Consider the following 22,687-nt stretch of genomic DNA (forward strand, 5'->3'; position numbering starts at 1 on the left):
ATGGCCCGACTTTCATATTTATTGATGAAGTTGCTGACTATTATTATTATTATTATTATTATTATTATTATTATTATTATTATTATTTGAACTTGCATTATTATACAGAGCCTTCAAAATAAGAGGAAACCTCAAGACAGCGACAGGTAGGTAGTAATGTGCCTGGTACAGAAAGACTAATCTCACTTTGTAATTGGTAAAGTTTAGGAATGGCTAGAACCGGTTCCTGGTGGAACCGGTTTTCGGGTCTGAATAAATCCGGTTCCGGAACCGGTTCCGCTGGAACCGAAACTTTCTGACCATCCCTACGCTGAACCTGAGCTGCTGGCAAGCTGTGAACAGTATGCTAGAAGAAATGGTGGAAGCGACAGGCAGGCGCCCAGGCGGGGGCAGCTTGTCTCATTTGGCTAAATAAACTGGGTAAATGGCCAACTCATTGGCTAAACAGGCAAACTGGCCAACTCATTTGGCTAAACAGCCACTGGTGGACCAAATTTTTTTTCTGGGGGCACAAGCGGGTCTGGGCGGGGAAGGCACAAGCGCATGGTCCTCTTTGCATTTTTTTGAAGGTGAACTTTGTGCCTCCTTTATGGGTCTTTGAGGGCTTTCGGATCCAGGTCTGGAACCGGTTCCTAAGATCCGGTCCTGTAACCGGGTTTTCGGATCCAGGTCTGGAACCGGTTCCAGAACCGGTTCTGAAAACCGGATTTCCGAGAACCGGTTCCGCCGGAACCGGAACTTTGTGGCCATCCCTAGTGAAGATCGACCTCTCAAAGCAGAAACAAATAACCAGAAATATACATTTAAGTGTGAACAGCCGCAGTAGTCCTGTGAGAGGCACCAGCTGAAGCAATACCAACAACAACTGGTATTGTTCTTACAACAGAAATTATATTAAAGTATTTGGATGGCTAACTATTTCTGTTTTTTACTTTGAATTTATTTAGATACATAACATGTTGGCGTATACATAGGTTATATACTAGAGGGTATCCAATATACAATGCAACCCGGAGTTTGGGATAGTAGAACTTTTGTACCTGTACCTGAAGAGATACACAAATAATGGTTATACCAAAATGTAGCTTTGTTCATGCATATATTTTTAAAGTAAAAGCAACGATTGAAGTACACCAGGAACCACACAGTGTTGCCAGGTGTAACTGAAGTTGTATAAATATATATATATATATATATATATATATATATATATATATATATATATATATATATATATATATATATATATATATATATATATTTGCAAAACCTATAAATTGACTCATAACTCATACGTATGGATGTTCCGTCGTTAATTTTCAGCTTGTTTAGTTGGAGTAGCGTGTAAACTTTGGATCAGAAAAAAAAATTCATTCACCGATAGCTAATCGGATGATGCCTCTGTAAGGGGGAACTAGGGAAATCGTAGTTTTCATAAATTAACACTCTGAATTGGCAACCCTGCTGACGTTTCAGTACATCAAAAAGTGTGTTAAGGATCTGTCTACATTATGCAATTCCTGAAAACAATGAAAAACAAACTTTGAAATTATCATGATAAAACTTTTACTTACATGCACCCGGTAACACTGCTCTTCATTTTTATGGGGCTACTTAAAGCAAGAGGTATACAAGAACAATTCTCGAACTATTCAAGACCTGGAAACGAACATTCGCATTGCCATTGAGAACATTAACACTTCTAATCTTCGTAAATTAGCTGCCAATGTGGTGAAACGTGTGAACCAGTGTTTGAATCAAAACAGGAGACACTTTCAGCATCTGCTGTAGAGCTGGTAACTCTTTCTGATAGTAGCAGTGTTGCCAGGTGCATGTAAGTAAAAGTTTTATCATGATAATTTCAAAGTTTCTTTTTCATTGTTTTCAGGAATTGCATAATGTAGACGGATGCTTAACACACCTTTTGATGCACTGAAACATCAACAAGATTGTCAACTCAGAGTGTTAATTTATGAAAACTACGATTTCCCTAGTTACCTCTTACAGAGGTCTCATCAGATTAGTTATCGGTGGAAATTAAAAATTCTTTTTTCTGCTCCACTGTTTCCAAGCTACTCCAACTAAACAAACTGTAAATTAACGACAGAACATTCACACGTATGAGTTATGAGTCAATTTATAGGTTTTACACAAAAAAAAAAATTGACTTACACCTTCGGTTGCATCTGGCAACACTGTGTCGTTTCTAGTGTACTTCAATTGTTGCTTCTTAGTTTAAAAATATATGCATGAACAAAGGTATAATAACCATTATTTGTGTATCGCTTCAGGTTCAAAAGTTCTACTATGCCAAACTCCGGGTTGCATTGGACACCCTGCATTTAAATTGACCATATTTTTATTATGTTATATTTTATAGGACCTTTATGATTTAAATTATCTCAATTTCCTTTTATCAATTAGATACTTGTGATTCGTTCTTCACTATAGAAAGATATATTACATTATTCCCCTCCGCCTTTTGAATAGTTGAATTAAATGTCGCTATATTTTGCTTTGGAAAGGTGGCAACCCTACTCTGCAAATTAAAAAAAAAAAAAAAAAAACTAATGTAGTGTTTGAAACGTCGTTGTAGGAATTTAAAGGCACAAAAATCAATTGGACTAGCATTAGAGTTGTTCACCGTACTGTCAGTAAATCAAATAACAGGGATGCTTGTTTCCTACTTCTTTTGCTGTCAAAAACGGAGCGGTATTTGAACGATTTGGCGTGGTGCTTTATCACTGCGAATGCGCATATTTTAAGTGACCTGTCTGTACAGCGCAGCGGTATAATTTGAGCTATCTATACTCAGGGCTGCACAAGGTCCTGCGAAAGAGGCAGCCGTGTGGGGTGCTAATGTTAGGGGGCTCCTACCCCACTCTTTATGAAATTCTGCGTACACCGCTGATTCAGCTTTCTGCTCAACAATTAAGAAAATCTTGAAAATACTGTTTCTCGTATAATAAAGTATTAGGATGCAAAAGTTAATGTAAAATTTTAACATTACCTGTCATTAAGTTTTGCAGGATTCGAACCATGAAAAACAAATAAATAAATATTTATAATGAACAAATAAATAAATGTAAAATTTCACACACACACACACACACAAAAAAAACATATGAAAAATAGAGAATATTGCTGTAAGTTATCTTGTTTAGTGAGTTTTGTACAAAGATTGAGAACTGATGTCCACAGTAAGTTGTACAGTATAAAGGCAAACAGGGTAAACGTGTATTTCTGTTTCGCTTGGAATGCATATCCGGCATTGGAATAATAAGCTTTGTACGTTTGTTAAGTGTTATCTTACGAAACCATCGACATTTGCAACTGCAAGAAGTGAAATAAACAAACACCTACTCATTTTTTTTTTAAAAAATATAAATGCTTGTATACAAAGTAACTTAGTCCCTGTTATGCTTACTTTTTCATTTAAAAATATACATTTGTGCATAGTAATTGCAAGAGGCAACATTAAGAGTTCGAGGAAGGATGAAGAAGGAGAATTATTCATTCCACAACAAGGCACTGCATCATCAATTACTAAAGAAATGACTCACACATTTCTTGACTCGAAATTAAAAAAAAAAAAAAAGACTCGTATTTGTTGAGTTTGTTAACACATCCCCTGAAGGCAAGAGACGCCGACAAAGTCCTCGGTCACCGACCTGTATATTACAATCGTTCTTTCAGAAGCTATGTTTACCACCCGAATAACACGAGGGTAAACAGTGAACAGTTTTATTCCTCCTCCTCCAGTAAGATTATTTCTCCTTCAAATTAGATCTCCTTCAGGTACATTTATAAATGAACGTAAACATTAAATACATCATCAAAATAATTATTATTCATTTTATTATTGGAATATAAACTTTGTCGGTTTTGTGTGTACTTACAGCATGGAACGATACTTAAATTGCACGTTGTTTTAATGTAATATGTATATACAGGGTGTTTCAAAACAACGTCGACAAAGTTTAGGAGGTGATTTCTGACATCAAAATAAGACGAAAAGTATAGACCAACCTGGGTGCACAAGTGCTTCCTTTCAAGGTTATAGGCTGCCGAAAACATGAAAAAACTAAATTTACAGGTCCATAGCTCCAAAACTATGGGACCTACCGTAGTCGGGTCAAGACTTCACTTAGGAACTAACACCTAAATCTTTACCCTCTTACCATATCTTCTATCGGATGCCGAATAAGAAAACTTTTCCTTAAATAATGTCTTAAGTATTTCCTTTCTTTTCAATTACACTGCTTGACATTTGCTGGGGAACAAACAGATATTGTCATAACTTCAGGATGCAGCTTTAGTGAGCGGTTGATAACACAGCCCTGCGATGGAAAAAATACCGGGGAAGTGATAGCTGAACTTAATGTAGGTTTTGGTGCTGATTTAAAACAAGATAATGAAAAATGTCCATCACGTCACGATGTCTTAAAAAAATTAATTTTATTTTGATTTGTATGGACATTTACCGTAAAATGTGTTTTTTCGGCGTTGAATGTCTTCCCTCCCTGCCAGACCATCATTCTACCGTGGTGAAACGTACTGAATGCCTCTCTGTGACACCTCACTGTCGCCGTCCCTCAATCTCGCTCTAAATATCTCGCGCGAATCTTGATATCGGTTTGCTGACTTCGCAGGAACACTCGCGAAGTGAGCAACAGTCACCTTCTATTTGTTCGAGCTTTATATGGATTGATCCTGAACGTGTTATCTTTCGGAAGACTGAATTCTTCCGACTATTCTGGAATCATCAGAGCATATAAGAAAGAACTGTCCTCATGAGGGACTCAGTTTATCTCTCTTTAATCCAGAGGGTCGTGTACGTACCGTGTTCGTAGTAAGATAAAAGACGTGGAAAGGTTTAATTTCATATCAATGTTTCATTCATGTGTAGTGTCGTGTGTGCGCTGATACAGTGACAAGTGCAAACTTCATTACGCAAACAATTGTAACAGTTGCTTTTCTCTGTGCGTTTCCTGAAACATGGCCTCAAGTTCGGGATGTTGTGACAATTTGCCAGGTGATTTTGTTACATATGCGGCGAATGTAGTGCTATTAAAAATCGCATGAGGAGCATTGCAGCCTATAATAAGACAACTTTATCTTACGTATTTGGCATGAAACTCAGAGACCAGGACAAATTGCGGGCTCCTCATAAAATTTGTTTGCAGTGTATGAATGATCTATGCTTATGGCTCAAAGGAAAGAAAACTGCTTTACGATTTGAAATTCCAATGATATGGAGGATGCCGCAAAACCATTCTCATGATTGTTACTTTTGTTGCTGCCATGTCCGTGAGTTTAACCGCAAAAATCAGAAGCTAATTTCTTATCCTGAGAACATTCTACCGGCCATATGTCACGTTCCTCATTTACCTCATGTCAGTCATGTGCCAGTGCCTTTGCCTCCAACTGAATTGCCAGTCATCTCTTCAAACTCTTCAGACTTGTAACATGCAGAAGTTCAAGGCTTCGATACCAAAAGAAACCGTCTGGAGGTGATTTACCTCAGCTCTTCTCTCAAGTTGAACTTAATTAACTGACTAGAGATCCGGGTGTTTCAAAATGGGCAGCTGAATTGTTGGTCTCCAGATTGAAAGGGAAAAAGACTTATTGGCCAAAAGAACTTCGTTTTCTTGGTACAGACATCGAGGAAAGGAATTTGTTAAGTACTTTGAGCAAGAGGAGAACCTGGTCTATTGTTCTGATGTTCCCGGATTTATGAGAAAATGTAATATTATCTATGGTAAGGATGAATGGAGGCTGTTTATAGATGCCTCGAAAAGGTACCTTAAATCTGTCCTTCTTCATCATGAAAGTCGGTATGCATTTGTACCAGTTGGACACTCGGTACATTTAACAGAAAGCTATGAAAACTTGGCTCTCGTCCTCAACAAAATAAAAAATGCCGACAAGAGTAGTGGTGGAACACCAAAGTGGTTGAAGAATGTGTGGGGTGCCGCTTTTCGAGACAGCTGACAGGAAATCGAAGATGAAAGATATTGTCTTGCAGTTACACACCTGTATCTCATTTATCTCCGGAGATAATACAATTTGAATATAAAATGTCAAGATTGATAAAAATGTGTGTTGTGTTCTTGAAGCAGTATGTTTTGAGTCACTATTTCGAGACAGGAGAGAGGAAATTGAAGAGAACAGGTCTTTGTGTTGGTTGTCGCAGCTGTATCTTATTTTTTCTTTTCAGGTAATACAAGATTGGTAAATTTATGTGTTGTGATCTCGAAACAGTATCTTTTGTTCGAATTTTCGACTTACGTGAGAAGAAATAAACTCTTTGTCCTGGTTGCAGGGAACTGTAGACCATTGGGATTATAATAAAGAATAAGAACTTGCAATGGTAGTAGTAGTGGTTAGATTAATTGATGTGGACATTGTATTGAAAGTAGGAAAAGAAATACGATTATTTAGAAATCTTTTATTCTTCGGAGGCGAATCCCCTCACTACCTTTTGTATTTTTTGGAAGCGTTAAGAAAGCTGCATAACCTTGCATACATTTTTCTTTATATACGAGGGTCATTCGGAAAGTAAAGAACGTTTTTGTATAAACACTTTAATAACTGATATACAAAGGCGAAATTTGTGTTACAAACTATGTGATACTTAAGTTACTTTTCGACATAGTCGCCGTGTAAATTTAAACACTTGTCATACCGTGGTACAAGTTTTTCTATGCCTTCGGCATACACAGTTGCCGCCAAACTGTTGAACCAATCACTAACAGCTTCCTTAAGTTCATCATCACTGCCGTAGTGGCTTCCACCCAAAAAGTCTTTCAACTTTGGGAATAGGTGGAAGTCACTGGGGGCTAAGTCTGGACTATAGGGTGGATGCTCCCAAACTTCCCACTTAAACTGCTGAAGCAAGTCCCTCGTCAATGCCGCGGAGTGAGGACGGGCATTGTCGTGGAGGAGGATGACGCCGCTGGTCAGCAATCCGCGCCTTTTGTTTTGAATCGCGCGGCGAAGTCGACGTAACGTCTGACAGTAGGCAGCTATATTTATGGTCTCACCTCTCTGCATGTAGTCAACGAGCAAAACACCCTTACGATCCCAAAAGACCGTAGCCATAACCTTTCTGGTGCTCAAAATTTGTTTGGCTTTTTTCGGATTTTTCGGAGAATTTGAATGGTGCCATTCCATGGATTGGCGCTTTGTTTCTGCAGTGATGTGCGAAATCCACGTCTCATCTCCAGTAACAATACAATTTAAAAGTTCATCGCCATCCTTATGGTAACGGCTGAGAAAAGTCAATGCGGCTCCCATTCGCTTGGTTTTGTGTTCCTCCGATAACAGTCGAGGCACCCATCTTGCACTAATTTTTTTGTAACCAAGTTCACCACTGACAATTTCGTACAACACAGTTCTTGAAATTTCAGGAAAGAATTCGTACAGCCCATCAATAGTGAATCGCCTATCCTTTTGAATTTTCCGCTCAATTCTTCCTTTGAGTTCGTTAGTCACAACAGAATGCCGGCCCGAGCGTTCCTCATCGTGCACATTCGTCCGTCCGTCATTAAACATAGTGCACCACTTACGAACTGATGCTTCATTCATTACATTTCCATACACCTCAGTGATTTGTCTATAAATTTCTATCGGACGCACTTTTCTTGCATTCAAAAATCTTATCACACTACGAACCTCACACTTGGCGGGATCAGTAATTGTATCGCACATTTTACAGTCGCACAGCGAAGCAATAACGGACCGTAGCGGATCGCATCTGGTGCCAGACTGAGGCTAAAACATGCCCAGGTCAATAACCCAGCGGCAGCGGGGGTGGGGGAACACGCGCACGTGCTAGCGCAAAACGTTCTTTACTTTCCGAATGACCCTCGTATATATATATATATATATATATATATATATATATATATATATATATATATATATATATATATATATATATATATATATATATATATATAAAGACAGGTTTTAAGTCAGGTAGAGATGAAATAGCGTGAACTTTATAGAATATTAATTAATGTAATTTAAAATGAATTGTACAGTGAGAAAACATATATAATTTGTTGATTGAGTTGATTTTGTGTTTAACGTCCCGTTCAGCAGCGAGGCTATATGAGACGTGGACCTACTGATTAACGTGGAATCCGAACCACATGAGCTCCCGCCGGGAATCGAACCCGGGTCTCCCACGCCAAAGGCGCGAACGCTAACCGCTTAGCCACGGAGGAGCTCATATATAATTTGTTGATATGCTATAACTACTTATCTTTGTTTAACATTAGAATGATTGTATAGTATGTGTTGAAACTTTATTGCAGAATTTAATGATGAACTATATTGTTTATTTATGAGTATGTTTGATGACGGAGATTTGATATGATTTTTTAGTTGGTCGTGCACCTTTTTCAGTTGCGAGGCTATAGGAGATGTGGACGTACAGCGTAACGTGATATCCGAGCTCCTGCCGGAAACCGAACCCGGGACTTCTCACGCCAAAGGTGCATATTCTAACCGTTTTCTACGAAGCTTTATTATTATTATTATTATTATTATTATTATTATTATTATTATTATTATTATTATTATTATTAGCTAGGCTTTGTGAGATGTGACCTATATTGTATACATTGAATTTAAATTACATGAACCTCCGTTGGGATTGAAGCCCGATCTTTTATGCAAAAAGCATGCATGAAGGAAAATTAGTTGCTTGACTGTTTTTTGAGAAAGGAAATTTGAGTTTTACGTCGCACGATTATACCTTTTATAATGGTTCTATTCCTGCGAAAAGCTCATTTAATTTACTAATGTGTATATGTATATAATTGTAATGTAGTAATGTGTACATATATATTTGATGGCTGTATAATAATTTTTAACAAGGAGTTTTCCCACGGACACGATGTTATCAGAACCTTACGTAGACGGGAATTGAATTCGGCACCGCGTGTATCAAAGGTAAATACACTAGACATTAGACCCGCGGAGATGGCAAGAGTGAATGTTTATGAAAAAATTGCAGGGATTGATCATGGAACTCTTAAACATTAGAGGTGAACGCTTTACCACCGAGACACTGTGACACCCCTAACGTTGGCTAGACTTGAATTTTGTATACAATTGATAAAAGGAATGGAATATTTCAGTTTAACGTTTCATGATTATAGCCTGTAGGTAGTGATGAGCGCAAGAGTCTTGGTCTGCAGTTTTTGCAAAAGTCTTTGCATGCAATACCAAGATCAAGAACAGGAATCCCGGTGCAAGACAAAGACCAAGACCATATCTGCAAGACCAAGACCAAGACTCTTGCGCAAGAGTCTTGCACAAACCGGCACTACTTGAATTTTTTTATAGTATGAAAAAAGAAGGGGAAAAGATCATTACATCTTTTACTTGGATTTCTTGGCTTCAGTAAAAACGCTACGGAAGTGAATGGGTTTCCAGTAGTTTATGCAATCCGTGTGAGTCGATCTACCCCTGTAGCATATAACTGCAGTAAGTCGTTTTCTGAATTGGTTGTTCGCGTTTTCTATAGATATTGCTCATTTTCAAGCCTCACAGGTGTGAATTTTTTCGGCGTTTTTCCGTTTCCTTCTGCTTTCTTCATTCCATCATTTCAGTCTATTCTCATCACCGTCTCCTTTAGCCTTGGTGCATAATCGTGGGACATTAAACTAGATACTTCATTTCATTTCAAAGCATATTAGTGGTGTTGTTCAAAAACTAAAGAGAAATGTAGTATTGAACATCGGTAATTTCGTATACCATAGGTGTCGACTACATGGTTATGGCCTTGGCTCTGAGACTCAAGCATCCGTTGGAAATTTTTAATGTGTGCTCATAGAATTAATATCGAAATAACATTTTCATGACATTGACAAAAACTTAGTGCATTTGACCGCAAGTTTGATTTCATGAAGGATGCTTATACCTTGAATAATTGTTTATGAATATAACTTTTAGCCTCCTTAGGTACACAGCACATCGAGGATTGAACAATATAACATTATACTACAACAATAAATCTATATTATTGAATTGAAAATGACTATGTTTGTGACTGCTAATCTCTTGAATCACCTGACAGATCTCGATCAAATTTTCAAGGTAGGTGAGGTTTGGGCCTGGGATGTTTTCATCATGTCACTTTGACGGTAAAACTTCGGGGAGGGGAGAAGGGGGTGTTATAAAATAATAAATAAAACTTAATAACTCTTGAACCAAACGACCAATCTCGATCAAATTTTCAACATAGATTAAGTTTAGGCCTGGAACGATTTTTATCGTTTTACTTTGATGGTGCAGTTTAGCACAGGGGGAGGAAGGACATAAATAAAAGATAAAAATAAAAATATAAGTGACTGTCTTTGTGACTTCATCACTCTTGAACCAGCCGATCGATATCAATCAAATTTTCAACATAGATGAGGTTCGGACTTAAGGCGGTTTTTATATCACTTTGACGATAGAACTTAGGGGAGGGGGATTGAAATGTACAAAAATAAAATTTAATAATTCTTGAAGCGCCCAACCGATATCGATCACATTTTCAACATAGATGAGGTTCGGACCTGAGATGGTTTTTGTCATATCACTGTGACGGTGCAGCTTAGGGGAGGGGGAGGTGAGAGATATTTAAAAAAATGATTGAAAATGACCGTTATTAAAGTGGCATCTATAGTTTTAGGGGTCGCTGAGATAACCAGTGACACTTCCGATGCTGTTTAAATCCAAATTCAGCCCCGTAGCTTGGCGGAAGGGAGAAGTTATACAAAAATAATCGAAAATGACGAATGTTAGTTTCGAATCCATTGTTTTCGAGGTCATTGAGATGAACAGTGATACTTCCGATGTCGTGCCTCGCAACATGTAAAAGGAGGAGATATAAAAATTTACTGAAAATCACCGATATTAGTGCCGGATCCACAGTTTTCGGGGTCTTTGAGACGAACAGTGACACTTCTGATGTTTAAATCCAAACTCAGTCCCGTAACTTGGGGAGGAGGAGCGGAGAGAAATATGTCATCGAGAATGGCCGATATCAGAGAGCACTTTACTAATAGTAAAAAGGGACTGACTAACGATATATATATATATATATATATATATATATATATATATATATATGTGTGTGTGTGTGTGTGTGTGTGTGTGTGTGTGTGTGTTTTAAATTTAACCCAACAAAGTCAGTAATTGATGCTAGTAATCTAACATTATATTCACAAGTGAGACTTCAAATAATTTGGAGTTTGATGCCGTTATTCTGCATTTCTAATATAGGTCAAAGTATTTATATATGTTGGTTTAAACAAAAGACAGACAATTAAGTCGTTTCCAGTTCTCACTCAAATTACTCTAAAATATGAAGAGGCTTCATAATAATAATTATTATTTTAATTTTTCTCTTTGGTGAATATTGCTAAACATATCATCATCATCATCATAGCTATTCTGTCATTATTGGCAGGTTACTTGCTGCATCTGAGAAACTTCGAAGTACGGAGGTCCTCAACTAGCCTCTTTGTCTTTGACGTGGCAATTTTCTGTTTAAAAACCTTCCTTCAACTAGTCTCCTTCGCTCCCTCTCTTTCCTTCTACAATACCGTCTAGCACTCCCTCATAATACAGTTCCTCCTCAGCCAATATCCCAACCAGTTCCTCTTCCTCCTCTTAACAATATCTAAAATTCTTCTTTTTCCCCTACTGCTAATATTTCTAACACTTCATTCGTTTTAAGTTCAACACAGCTAATTCTCTCCTTTTTCCTCCATGCCCATGTTTCGAAAGCCTGCAATTTTTTCATGGCTTTTGCGTAATGTGTATGTTTCTGCCCCATAGAGTACGTACTAGGGATTAGCTATCGTGGTTGGAAAAGAAAAATCTGGCGCCTTTATAGTGTAAAAATTTTGTAATTCATGGTATTTCAATAATCAGTGCCGTCTTCATTTTCTTTCATGAGTCTCAGGGGTAGCCTCTTCAGTTTGGGAACCAATGAAGTGTGTGTGGGATCTCTTTAAAAAAATATAAACAAATTACGAAACGTTGTGATTTTTCTTATAAGTAGTGAAACGTGAGCACCTATTAAAAAATAAAGGTCATTACCTGTGTTGTACACTATCATCATACTTACACGAAGGTAAAGCTATATTACATTTAGAAACAAATTGTATTTCCGTTACTATTGGCGCATTGTAGAGTTTATTATCCATTATATCCAGAGTAAAATTTCCTTATGGAAAGCATAATATTTCTTAAATGCAAGACTTCCAAGACTGTTGCAAGCAAGACCATGACCAAGACTGGGTGTGCAAGACCAAGACCAAGACCAGGGTTTCCAGTGCAAGACCAAGATTGGATGTGCACTGGTCTTGGTCTTGCATTTGCTATTCACTACCTGTAGGCTGAGAGAGACGAAACTAAAGCAACTTATTATATTCTTCGGTACCGTTGTGAGTAATAATTATTGCAAATATTAATGATAAAAATGATAGGTAGATACGGGAGTAGTCCGAGAAAACCCACGGACACGATAGTGTTTACCACAAACTTGCATGGCCTGGGAACGAACCAGGACCAGAGGTGAACACTGTAGCACTGAGACACTGTAGTTAGACACACTAATTATATAAAATTTAAATTATCATGCAGAAAAGATTTTCATTACCTATATTAAGTAAAATTTGAACTCGCACTATTTAGAAAAAAAACCTTGCTGCCTTGTATGTTTGACATCAAGTCACTGCAAAGGACACCTTTGCACATGGTTGAAAAAAATCTTTTGTATTTACAGAAATTCTTCAACTCGTTGGGCTCCAGCTTTTATTGTTATGGGATAGAATACAACTTGTGTCCGAATTCATCCTTTAGAGACAAAGAATTGTGTATATCTCTCTTTACTGAATAGAATTGCAGGGAAGAAGACATTTAAAGAATGTCTTTTTAGAAAGAAAAGGACTGATTCAACTTCCTTTAAACTTCATTTTCTAATTGGAGTTACGTGATTTGCAGCGGGCCTCACCATTTTAAATGAATTTCGAAAGAAATGACCACAGACTTTGAGTGAAAAGTTAGCGTATTTTTCTTAAAAATATAAAACTCATGTTTCGGAAAAGAGAAGCATTTTGATTTTTGATTTCGTGCACGCACATCTAAGTGTTTTGCCATTGGTAATTTACTGCTAACGTGTTGTTGAAATTTGATCTTACAGAATACTTATATTTGGAAGGTAAGTTGATTTCTGTTTCCTTAAATATATTGAAATAATGAAAAAGCTCACTTTTTCTAGCTGATTAGACTTTATTAAACGTTTTAGTATCATACTATATGAGATTTGATTTATATTATTATTATTATTATTGGGAAATTAAAATTGGTAACTAACGTTAGGCTAATTTATATCATCATTTTAAAGACTAACGATGAAAAATATTCGTTTGTTTTTCTTAGGAATCAGTATATATATATATATATATATATATATATATATATATATATATATATATATATATATATATATATGTGTGTGTGTGTGTGTGTGTGTATGTTAGAAAAAATATTTTTAAAAAAGAACAAAAGGTATGTTTAAAACATGAAAAAGGCGTTCAAAATGTTTAAACATGTTTTAAAACATACCAAAAACATGTTTTAAACATTTTGAACAGTCTAAAGCATTATATAATAACGTATTTATTAAGACTTTTGCGCTTGCAACCACTTTTCATTTATTTTATTCTCGTTAAGACTACACTGTGTTGGGTACAAGATATTTCAGTGTAGATTAGTAATTCTCAACTTATTTCATATCACCACTCCCTTTTATTACACCCTCTTGCTAGTGACTCGTAAGTACTTTCTTGGTTGTAATAAGCTATTTAGGTAGATTTTAAAATCTACCTACTATAGAGATTTCACATAATCTACCAATATATATGGCAAAACAAAAATCCTCACCATCCTTGTGTATAGAGAACGGGTTGTGGGAGAATAATTAAATTTAGAAGTAGTCTGACATATCAGGTAGTGCTATCAAGTATTATGGCGTACATCTTTGGTTGGTGTTAGAAATGCAAAATGCAAAAGAAGTCATGTTACATGTTTTAAGGCTAGAATTTCACCAGAAATAGGGTTGTGTGAGGCAAGTCATTTCGGAGTTACTGCTTCTGAAAGGTTTCTAGTTAACGCATTTAGGGGCTAAGCTCACGTTTCGTGGAGGCGTGTAAGATTTTTATTGCAAAATTTGATTACTATTTCCGAAAACTGATTCTAAAAAAATTATTTTAAAATAAATTTTCGAAAAGCAATGTTTGAAGCACACTTCATGTTTGCTTACTTTCTGCAAGCCTATGTAATTGTTTTTTGTCAATAACTTTTTTGAAGAATGGTAATATTTGGGGCGTTCAGAGCACAATGGACACAAATCCATTTTCAATAAAGTTCAGTTTTACTCAGCAAATTAATTCTGTTTCTAAGCGTAATATCTTCATAGTCAAGATTACAAAACAAATTAAAACTATGCGAAAGGGTGTGGGATACCCCCAAAATCTGAAATTTAGGGTAAGGGGCGAATGATTACACGAACGGCCCCCTCTAGGGGCAATTATATAAAATTCTAGATTGTATCTTGTCATGTAAATTTTTTTCATTTCGCATTCGCGGTTGTGAAAATATGACGTTTCCCGTCGGTGTATTCTTTTGGACACCCTACATTTATTTAACGTAATTATGCATCATTGACTATGGCATTAGGAACTTGTTAATCATTCCCACGCTGCAACGTACACAATCTCTTGTTATATCTTACATTTATAAGCGAGGGGGAAATAGCCCTCCTCCCCCATTCTCTCAACACTCTTGTCTAGCGGTTGTCCTATGAAAATATAATCTACACCCTTTCACGTAATATTTTCATTTATTTCTTACCCTTGGTTGCGAAAATACTGCGTTTGCTGAGCAAAAGTGAACCTGTCTGAAAATGGACTTGGATCGCTTGTGATCTGAACGCCCCATATCTAAAAATATTTTATAATAACTGAGTTACAGCCAAATTTATCCTGCAACCCAAGTTTGTTGGAAACGCATAAAATTAGTTTTAGTTAGATTGATTAGTATTTCGTCAGTAGCAAGGCTATATGAGACAAATCTTTCTATTTAAAGTGGGATCCGAACCATTAATTTCGAAATTTTACGTCGGATCGCAGCCAAAATTTATACACCAAATTCCGACGTCTCGTGCCCCTACCCTCAACAGTTAATGTTAAAAGACCGAAAATTGGGCTCTGTAGCCTGGCGCATACATATAGACAGACGAACAAATTGAGGTAAAATTGTCCGACAGAAATGTTCGGCATTGATGTTACAATAAGTATCACGCTTTAATGCTTAGTTACGCGGGCGACTGCCATACCTTGCGCTTTCTGGCCTGGTCCCTTCGTACAAGCTATGCCAGTGTGTAAAGTTTTAAGAAAATTTAGAACTGATGTTGGGAAGAGGGCGAAATAAAATTTCCATAATATAATGAAAAAGATATTGTTGATAAAAAAATAATTCTTACCTGAAGTTACCAGTTGCATCTCAACCACATCACTGACGTTGGAATCATCAGGAGCAATTTTCCGATCAACACTTTTACCATCTGTTTGGGTTTTCAGTTTTTTCACACCATTGCATTTTTCACAGTGATTCTGTATTATTTGAACTAAATGAACCATTACTTTCTTACACGTTTCGCAACGAGCTCGTATGGTCGGTTTCTTATCGGATGGAGTTTCAGTTACTTTAATAAATGTGCTCCAAATGATGTCCTCTTTTCTTCCCGTAAAACTCATATTAAGCGATTCAAAGTTGTACGGAGACTGAGAATCAATGTACTGTATCAACAAATGGCTGCGATATTTTAGTTTCAGAACCGCAATTTAGAAAATAACCTTTTGTTTGTTTTCTGAATATAACACAAATATTTGTTTCCATGATAATTATATTATTTATTTTTTAATATCAGTTCTACAAGTAGTCCAACCTTGGAGTACGACACTTTCTCACAAGTAAACTGAGGATATAAACAAACAATATACGTTAAAAATAAGGAAAAAACAGACAAAATTGTAAATCACATTGACCTGCTGTAGCTACGAGAAATCAAAACATACACATGGGAAGAAAACAATCTTCTGAATGGGTCGCACTTTTGACATTTTTTTCCTCTGGCAGATTTTTTTTACAAAAATAAAATAAACGTATGTTTAAAATAAGTCTTAAAAATACACGTGTTTAAAATGTTTAAAACGTATGCAAAGTTTCTTTTAAACAAAATCAATTGTTTAAAACAAGTTTTAATCATTTGTTTTAAACAAAATCCTGATATTTATATATGTATGTATATGTGTGTGTGTGATTAACTATAATGAAATTTATAAGTAATTAAATTGTTTTATTTTTTCTTTTTAGATTTCTTTGTTGCAAAAAAGAACAGTGAGAACCTTTTATTGTTTGATTTCAGGTGAAAACTAGTTTCATTTATTTGTGTGCTTACTCTGTGATAATTTTTGTGTTTTAAAGCGAACTGTAAGTTTTGTTGGTTTAAAATATTTGCTTTTATGTTATAGTATATGGTTGCGAAACATAATCGCTTATTTTAAAGACAAGCATATTTCAGGAAAAGTTACAGCAAAGTAAAATTATTGTTTTATTAAAATTTTTATAACATCCTCAACAATAGGAAACTTGTTAGATTGGTGTTGACATGTAAATGAAAGAAAGTAGAATTGCTTTTAAAAGTTTTAATTGATAACAAATATTAGGAAGACCTAAAGCCCATGTATTTAGTTGGATATAGTAGAAACCGAACACAGTTTTTAGCTAAGAACTGAAGTCAATGCTGAGCTTTTTACGTGTTAGATAAACATCTTTACATAGTGTTATTTTCTATAATCCCTTGACGTGAGAAGGGATCAAACCAGGGACTTTGAGAGAAATTCTTTATCACGGACTCACCTTTTATATACTAACGGTTTTAGTTTTAATAAATTGTATTAATGGAATGGACGTATGAAATTTAGTCTTTCACACAGTGTTAAGAGTGCGTATCTAATTATCATAGGGAGGCATTGGATTTGTAGACTGTTGGTAACTAAGATTATTTAACCCATCATGCATGAGGGCTGACGTCCCTCCTCGGCGATCACACTAACCTGGCAATTAGAAGGAAAGATGAACTGAAACCTGTATGTTGGGTATCATCTCGGCATTTACTTAGTGTGAATGAGATAAACTTCACGCAGGATGGTTGTTACACTTTTTCAGCTTGAGCACTTGCAACGAAGGTGAGAGCGTTAGCGACTACACCACGCGGAATCACTTGGTTTAGTACTTTTTATTATTATTATACTGTGGAAATGGTAGATCTTCTTACGTGTGGATATTACTGACTTTCGTTATAGCGTATATTTGTTTAATATGTTATACAGAACAAAGTAAATAACCGTTTGGTGAATTCAGAATGTAAAATGGAAAATTACTTAGACTGAAATTTAAAGACAACTTGCAGTAGAAAAATCTATAACTGAAAGACTAATTTTTTACTTAGAGGTAGAGAAAAGAATCAGTTTGATGATTGATTTATCAGACAATTTTTAGTAGTCTCATTAGTTTCTATTGAATAATATTTTGGTACATAAGTATTTCTTTCCTTGTGACGATGTCCTACAATTTGTTTACAATCTAAGTAAGGAAAATCAAATGAATTATTTTTCAAGTATAAGACCTTATTGAAAATGTGTGTATCAAGAAGAATATATAATAATTTCTTGAAGGTGTTTATCTGAACATGTAAACTTTCTCTTCTTTTGGGAGAACTGTTTGGTCTTCCTCTTCCTGTTTTTCCCTCTTAACACGGGAATTCAATTCGGCTGCCGAATAAGATGACATTCATTAGTTTACTTTAGTACGTTTTCATTTTTTTAGAGCATACGATTTGAAATGGTTTTCTGAATGTACACGTCTCTGACCCGTAAAGTAGACGCTCCATGCTATGATCTTAACAAATTGTCAAACGTCCTTCGTTATTTTGCGACTTTTTTAAATAGAAGGGTCCGCTAGGCATACGTTTGGCGTGATTTCTGTTGTATACTTTGGATTTTGTTTTTAGTAAAGAATTCTATATAGAGGAAATGAAAGGGTCATATCCTAAGCTTATTTTGATCGCTTTTCGTAATATTGAGTTTAAGCTATTTTGTTTTTGATAAGTAACTTAAAGTAGAATTATTATTATTGGTACTTCTAGTAATTATATTATTTTGTGTATGAAAGAACCTTGTGAATGAAAAGAGTAATATTAGTTTAGGGACGCAATTAGAAATTTTTGCCGAGAGGAGTTAAAAATTACGAAGTAAATTGATCAGCGTACAGAAGATAATGTAAGCTACAAAATGAATGTGTCGATAAACGTTTTGAGGGCGAATTTTATAAATGTGCGTATGAAGAAGAACGCAGAAATTGGATCAATGACTATATATTAATATATTGTAAACGAATCTTTGAAAACCGTATAAAATATTTTGAGGACGTATTATAAAATATGGATATGAAAAGAATGCTGAAATTAGATCAAATGCTATACTTAATGAGATTTCATTCACAGTTGATGTTGTATGAGGGTTGCGAAAATCGTATATAAAATGTTTTGAGGCTGGATTTTAGGAAATGTATCTATGGAGAAATAGATTACAGACTATAACGTTTCATAAGGCGAACTATACATTTATATGTACTTTTTCGTCAATGTTTTATAAATTGTTTAGGTACATGGAGGGAAGGAAAAGTAGAATTGATGATGTGCTTTAGCTTCTATATGTTAGGTTGGAAGAACATCTACTGTGAAAACGATTTATCTAGGAATCGAACCCGGGTCAGTTGTACCGAAGGTCAGTTTTAGGAAGTTGCACGTGTATTTAGGTGAAAAATATATTTGTAGCATATCTTAACATTTTTAAATCATAGTTGTTATAGTTAGATTGTTTAGTTATTAAAAGTAGTTAAATCACATTAGCTGTTGTGGAAAATAACATTTTTAACGTAAAATAAGGTCGCAGAAGGTAAACGGACAACCACAACTCTATTTGTTGAATAAGACTGACATGATTGTTGTCATAAATTCAAGTGGGTAAAGATCAAATTATATTGAATTTTAAGCAATATGTACATCTATTACTTGTAGAGTATTTTCTTAAAAATGTGGTACGGTCCACGGGTGAGATGCTTCTGCAATAAAATTGCAGTTTAAAATCTTTGAAATGGTATCGATAATTATGAAACTGAATTCATAGATTTGTGAGGAATGAAAAACCTCGTGTTTTAATTAGAATATTTTACCAGTATTCTCTTTCCTTATTAGTTATAATACCGAGAGTGTTGAATATTGCTTTAATTTTGGTATTAATGTTAGCTTTCACTTCATATTTTCAGTTGAAATCATTTTATCTATTTCAGCGGCATGCAAACCGATGTGAGATCTCACTTATGAGTTTTGCCTGATGGTGACAAGATTCATGAATTTGAACATGTAGAAGATGATGTGATAGTAATACAAGATGGCGAGGTAGATGATGTGATAGTAGTAGATGACAAGGTGATAGTAGTAGATGATGTACAAGATTACGTGATACTAGTGAAAAATATTCGTAAAGGTGAGCAGAATGAAAATATTCATGAAGATGAAAAACTGTTACCGAACAGAATTAATTGAGTTTTATAATATGTTATTACAATTGGGACATTTTTACATAATTTTTAAATTGTTCGAATTACAATTGGAAACTATTGTTACGATTAGTTATTAACACATATTACGATTATTACCAGTATCCATATTTTAATGGATCAGGAGAACACGTTTTATGATTAAGAAAATTCTGATGAAAAAAAGAATTGTAAGTTTTGAAAAAATAAATAAGAAATAAAATGCCATTTATACTTAAAATTTGCTGTTTTATTCCATAATCCTTGTCCTGTTTATTAGTATTTGTAGAAGGGAAAAGAAAAAGTGAAGGCTCAGGTTTCACAAGAAGTGTAGAAAAGGGAAAACCTTTCTTGTATTTGACAATTATTTCTGATTCTGAAACTGAAAGGTAAAGCTCTTTTCGAGTTTGAAAATAAGTTTTTAGGTGGAAACTGAGCTGTAGTACAATAGTTCTTATTTCCCACTCTTAGAAAAATATTATTTTTAGTAGGATATTAAATAAAATGGGGTATTCTAGGAAATACCGGGGTTAGATATTTCTTTTAAAAGAGTCTGAAATTCTCAGTGCCTAGTTTTAAAGTAAAAGAATTTGATTATCAGAGAAGAGCGCTTTTACTTGATTTTCTGGTAGAGTTGCAATTCTAATAACTCAGAATATTGTGTTGGGGCAAATCTTATCTTTGAAACGTATCTGACATTGGTTTCTCAGTAAAATTACAGCCATGGTATGTCGAAAATTGTTTTATTCGTAAAAAATGAAATTTTAAACGTATTATTTCTTTATACTCTGAAATATAATTTCCAACATATTCTTATAAATAATATCTCGGCAAAAATTGTCATTGCTTCACTGTAATTTGTCAGATTCAACTAGTATTGGAAACGATAAATAAAAATAGGTAGTTGTAGATGAAGCACTTAAAACAAGGGAGACTTGTCACACTTGTTTCGGTATTAGAATAAATTCCTTACGAAATATTTGTGTTTCACGAATAAGCTTTTTTCCGTTCAAGGAAACGTAGTTAAGTAAATAATAAAAGCCACTCAATTAGTGTTTGTCCAACACAGTTTGGTTAGCTCAAGCTGGAATCGAAGCGTGTTGCTCAGGCACTTAAATATCTAATGTCAAGCTTTTTTTCTTTCTTTGGTAACTAAGTAAAATATTATGGTTCCTGATATATCAGTTCCGACAATCAAGGTAAATATTCTGTGGTTGAGACTCATTCTTTGTTATAGATTTTGCTTGAAGTTCGAAGGAGATAATCCATGGATAAGATTGTAGTCTTCGAATCTGTGTCCTTTAAGAGAAAATCCATTACCCTTTAACACCGTTGAAATGAATTTGAGCTTAATCTTTACTTAGCATCGTGAGGTAAGCTTGGCAGTCACTAAATTTCATAAAGGGAGGTTAAGACAGTGAGCTGACAATTTGTTTGTCGTTATGCTAAATATTTTACAGTTCTAAAATACTGCCTTGAATTAAACGATATGATGAACAAAAATACAATCCAAATGGGTGATGACCACACGATCAAAGGAGCGGTAAAATTGTTATTGTGAGTAAATTACTTGACTTATCTCATTGTTTGAAAAAATTGTCTTTTAATGGGAGAATTATTCATTCGAATAAATTTTGAGTGTAAAGAAGAATGGGGATCTCTGAAACAAACTGATTTTTTAAATGACAAAACTGAAAATTAGATCAGTGTAGAAAAATAAGTTCAGATATCAGTAATTTGATCGATTTCATAATTGTGGCAGCTTGTGATTGTCTATAATATTGCACAAATGTATATTATAGATAGAACATTATTCGGATGTAAACTAACAGTTGATATCAACATATATGAGTAGTAGTAAACAAGAAAGTTAGCTAAGTTTCATGTCATACAATTATACCGACTAGGTTAACAGTTCACTGTTTAAGACAAATCATTGCTGATGGAAGATAAATATAGTGTGAGGTACCCCAGGGGAAAATGCACGGACATTTATTATCGAACAAATTATTGTGAATTTGAAGTCTTTTGTTTTGGTCATAAAATGATATGATTCAGAACACACCAGAGGAAGGCGCTCTTCGATTGAAGCATTCTTGTACATATAATGAGGAAAAATACTCCAAATAGGAAAAAGAACTACCTTGATAAAAACGAATCATGTCTAAAATAAGAAATGGTATTTATTTCTAATGTTGGAGGCAACTGATTTAAGACAAGTAATGCCATGAATAATAAAATATTATTTAATCGTACTTCGATGCAGAAAACATAACTAGATCAAAACAATAATTTACAACAGTAATGCCAATATAAGGATATGAAAAGAAATATAAACAGGAATTATGAAGCTTTAGAAAGGATTTTACAGTAAATATCTGAACATAATCGTATAGATGTAAATACACTCGTGAGCAGTATAAATTCAACAAGAATAAAGATATACATCTGTAAATAGGGAAGATGAATGACACATCTAAGTAAATTGTCAATAGAAAGAGACGGTAAAAGAATATTTGAAAAGCATGTGGTGTTATTCAATATTACAAGATCTGAAAGTCTAGCGGTAACTGAGTATGAAAAATCGTTACGAAAGTCTAGGTTCGGCTAAGAGCTGTATTGCAGTTAAACACTGCTCGCTCAAAGGTGAAGTGTAATTTTACAAATGAAGACGAAATACATAGGTTATCATGTAGGTGCTATACCACTCTGCGAAATTATATTGGAGATAATCAAAGATATACAGGTAGATATGTTAATAAAGTCCAAGTTCACTCAGTTTATAATTCTCAAAAATTTCTTTCACACATAATTCACTTATTTCAAAACGATCACTTACAATTCACATTGTCTAATTCAGAAATTTCAATGTGTGTATTAGGATACACTTTTTGAAAACGAATTTGAACATCATATCTTTAATGTCTTCTAAACGATTCAACAATGCCCT

At 34.9% G+C, this 22,687-nt stretch overlaps 1 protein-coding gene across 7 annotated transcripts in view; it reads left to right on the forward strand.

The window, feature by feature from the left end:
* Nucleotides 1-22,687, forward strand: part of LOC145694772 (serine/threonine-protein kinase S6KL-like) — a 388,845-nt gene that overhangs the window by 80,671 nt on the left and 285,487 nt on the right. Inside the window, exons 9-10 of one of the 7 annotated variants that reach the window (XM_081771398.1) lie at nt 16,450-16,501; nt 19,489-19,966. The exons of 5 other annotated variants lie outside the window; for them this stretch is intronic. In XM_081771398.1, the coding sequence (XP_081627524.1) occupies nt 16,450-16,501; nt 19,489-19,508 (72 nt within the window). In that variant the 3' untranslated portion in view covers nt 19,509-19,966. Of the gene's footprint in view, nt 1-16,449; nt 16,502-19,488; nt 19,967-22,687 lie in introns of those variants that run through there. One more of the 7 variants, XM_081771399.1, reaches the window with a different exon arrangement.

This window comes from Thermobia domestica, chromosome 9 (assembly GCF_964235325.1).
Source record: "Thermobia domestica chromosome 9, izTheDome1.hap1.1, whole genome shotgun sequence".
NCBI classification, from domain to species: domain Eukaryota; kingdom Metazoa; phylum Arthropoda; class Insecta; order Zygentoma; family Lepismatidae; genus Thermobia; species Thermobia domestica.